The 2,500-nt window shown below is 36.7% G+C and overlaps 1 protein-coding gene across 19 annotated transcripts in view; it reads left to right on the forward strand.

Annotated features, from left to right (window-relative positions):
* Positions 1-2,500, forward strand: part of LOC135212647 (calcium-dependent secretion activator-like) — a 1,046,064-nt gene that overhangs the window by 294,444 nt on the left and 749,120 nt on the right. For all 19 annotated transcript variants that reach the window (XM_064246274.1, XM_064246275.1, XM_064246259.1 and 16 more), the window contains exon 2: positions 1-105. This exon is cut by the window's left edge and continues 210 nt beyond it. In XM_064246274.1, the coding sequence (XP_064102344.1) occupies positions 1-105 (105 nt within the window). The remainder of the gene's footprint in view (positions 106-2,500) is intronic.

Here is a 2,500-nt window from a genome sequence, read left to right on the forward strand (position 1 = left end):
CTCCGGGGGAGGACCCGCCCAACATGCCACAGATGGGGCGCCCGCTGTTGCGGCTCCCGCCCACCCGTCACTCCAGGTGCCAGGCCCTAATACCAATCTACCTAGGTAAGGCTTCCTTCGTGGTACGGGCGCTTCACGTCCCGTGGGCCTGCTCACTTATATGGTCTTCCTGATTTTGGGTTTCAATGCTAAATGAAATGAAAGATCTTTGTTGCGAGGATCATTTTGTTTTTGGGGAATGTTTCATCTTCATTCTAAGACTTTCCCGATTCCGATTCCGTAACAGTGTCTCATCTCATAGTAGATTCAGTTAATTGACCATTGAGGGAAACCCCTTGGTAAGACTTAAGTGTGCAAAGGCCCAACGCGACGCTCGAAGTTGACCAACTTGTCTTAAGATTTATAGAGATTCATCATACTTTCCTCTTCAGGGTCATCCAAGAAGCAGTTGAAACTTTTCATTGTTGTGTTGTCGTTTTTTTTTTATTATTATTATTTACCGTTTGTGAAGTGATTTCTCCATTTTTATGATTGTGATGTTCGTTATTCGTCATGTTATTCGTAAGTGTATCCGTGTTTTGGATATTGATAATTTTTTAAGATATGATACAAAAACTTTTGGGAAACTTGCTCTAGGCGTAGAATAATATATAGCAAGAAAATTCAACTGACATGTTTTGGTTTTTGTTCATGAATATTGGTACATCCGTTTATTCCATAATAACAGAGAAAAGGGAGCCAAAGGAATTTGAATCTCTTTTAAGGTTTGGTCATTAGAACGTTGAATTGAAAGACTGGATCAGTGGAAAACCTAAATGTGAATATTTAACGCCAGACTGTCGTCCTTTTCCTGCAGTACGAAATTGATGAATTATTTACGTTGCTAGTACTTAATTCCTTTTGAAGTCCTTAGGTTTTGAATTATTGGCGGTGTGTAGTCTTTTAACTGTATCAAGATTACTTCCCTTGTTTGGTTTTTATGTAATTAATGATACTGTTGTGACGTAAAAGTCTGTAAATTGAGGGCTTTCATTCTGTAAAACATTTCTGAATCACTTGAAATTTCCATTTTAGAGAAGTACTGCATTGTTTTCACCAGGGATAACCAATATTACTGCTGGGACTTGAATATGAATTACTCAGCGTTTTAAATTTGAGAATTCCTTTGTTAGTACTGTACAGTAAACTATTTCCTTTGACTAGAATTTGTTGCTATCGCGCTAATGGTTAATTAATGGATATTTTTGCCATCCGAATTCAGAAATGTAATATTAGAGCTTTAAAAATATGCATAAGCCTGAATGAATGATCTAGTTTTGTCGTTGGTACGACCTTGGAAATTTCATTTAATTTTCCATTTATGACTGCGGAAAATAATGGCTTTTTGTCTCTGTGAAAAAGTATGATTAACTATAGATTGATGTTTAAATGTATATAATAGATCAAAATAGCTTCAAATTTTAATATTAGGTAGTTGAAATATTTTGGTTAGTCGTTGAAATATGAACAATAAAGTTCAGATTTAAGAATTAATGGCCGAACAATTTGCAAATACCGGATTCAGTATTGTAGGGTGACAGATTACAGAATTAATTACTCACAGTGCAGTCAATTTTTAGGTTCCTGTAAAAGAAAATTATTGTGCCGGCTTTGTCTGTCCGTCCGCCCTCAGGTCTAAAAAACTACTGAGGCTACAGGGCTGCAAATTGATATTTTGATCATCCGCCCTCCAATCATCAAACATACCAAATTGTAACCCTCTAACCTCAGTAGTTTTTATTTTTTATTTATTTAAGGTTAAAGTTAGCCATGGATCGTGCATCTGGCAGCCCTTTCCGGAGGCATGGGACGTACCCTCATTCTATCTGTTCGGTCAGAGCTGTTGGTTTTATACATCATTATACATGGTACAGAAAACTCCATTGCGCAGAAGAAACTTATACGCAATTTTTCCTTGTTATTTCATGAGGTGGATTTGCGATTGGGATTACCATGTCATGCATCTCATCCATCAGCGATGTTAAGTTAGAAATGAAATTTCATTCCTGATTGATCAGAAATGAATCTTAGCTCCGTGAATTCGAATCGTTGTCAGCAACAGTGTCTTTCATAAGTTGGAATGGCACCTGGTAAAAAAAAATGACAACTATTTTATTATAGATTTTTTAGTGGTTTTTGAGCAAGAAAATACTCCTTTGAAAAGTGAGTTTTCGTTTTTCTAGATTCCGAATTATCAACGTAAGTCTGAATCGACTTGTCAGATTGATGAATTTCTCTGGAATATAGAATCCAACAAAGATTGACAGGCTGTCAGTTCACCTTGATGGGTTAGGAAGGAAAGGGGCCAATTGTTTGAACACATCTCGGTGAAAGTAATATTGAATAGGGAGTTCATCGTTCTAGCTAACGACAGCACGCATAGTCCATTATAAGGCTGAATTCCATACAGTAAGGAAATCTAGAATCTCTTATCATTCTTAGTACTGAGTTAATGTGTGGA

The sequence above is a fragment of the Macrobrachium nipponense genome, chromosome 41 (assembly GCF_015104395.2).
Source record: "Macrobrachium nipponense isolate FS-2020 chromosome 41, ASM1510439v2, whole genome shotgun sequence".
NCBI classification, from domain to species: domain Eukaryota; kingdom Metazoa; phylum Arthropoda; class Malacostraca; order Decapoda; family Palaemonidae; genus Macrobrachium; species Macrobrachium nipponense.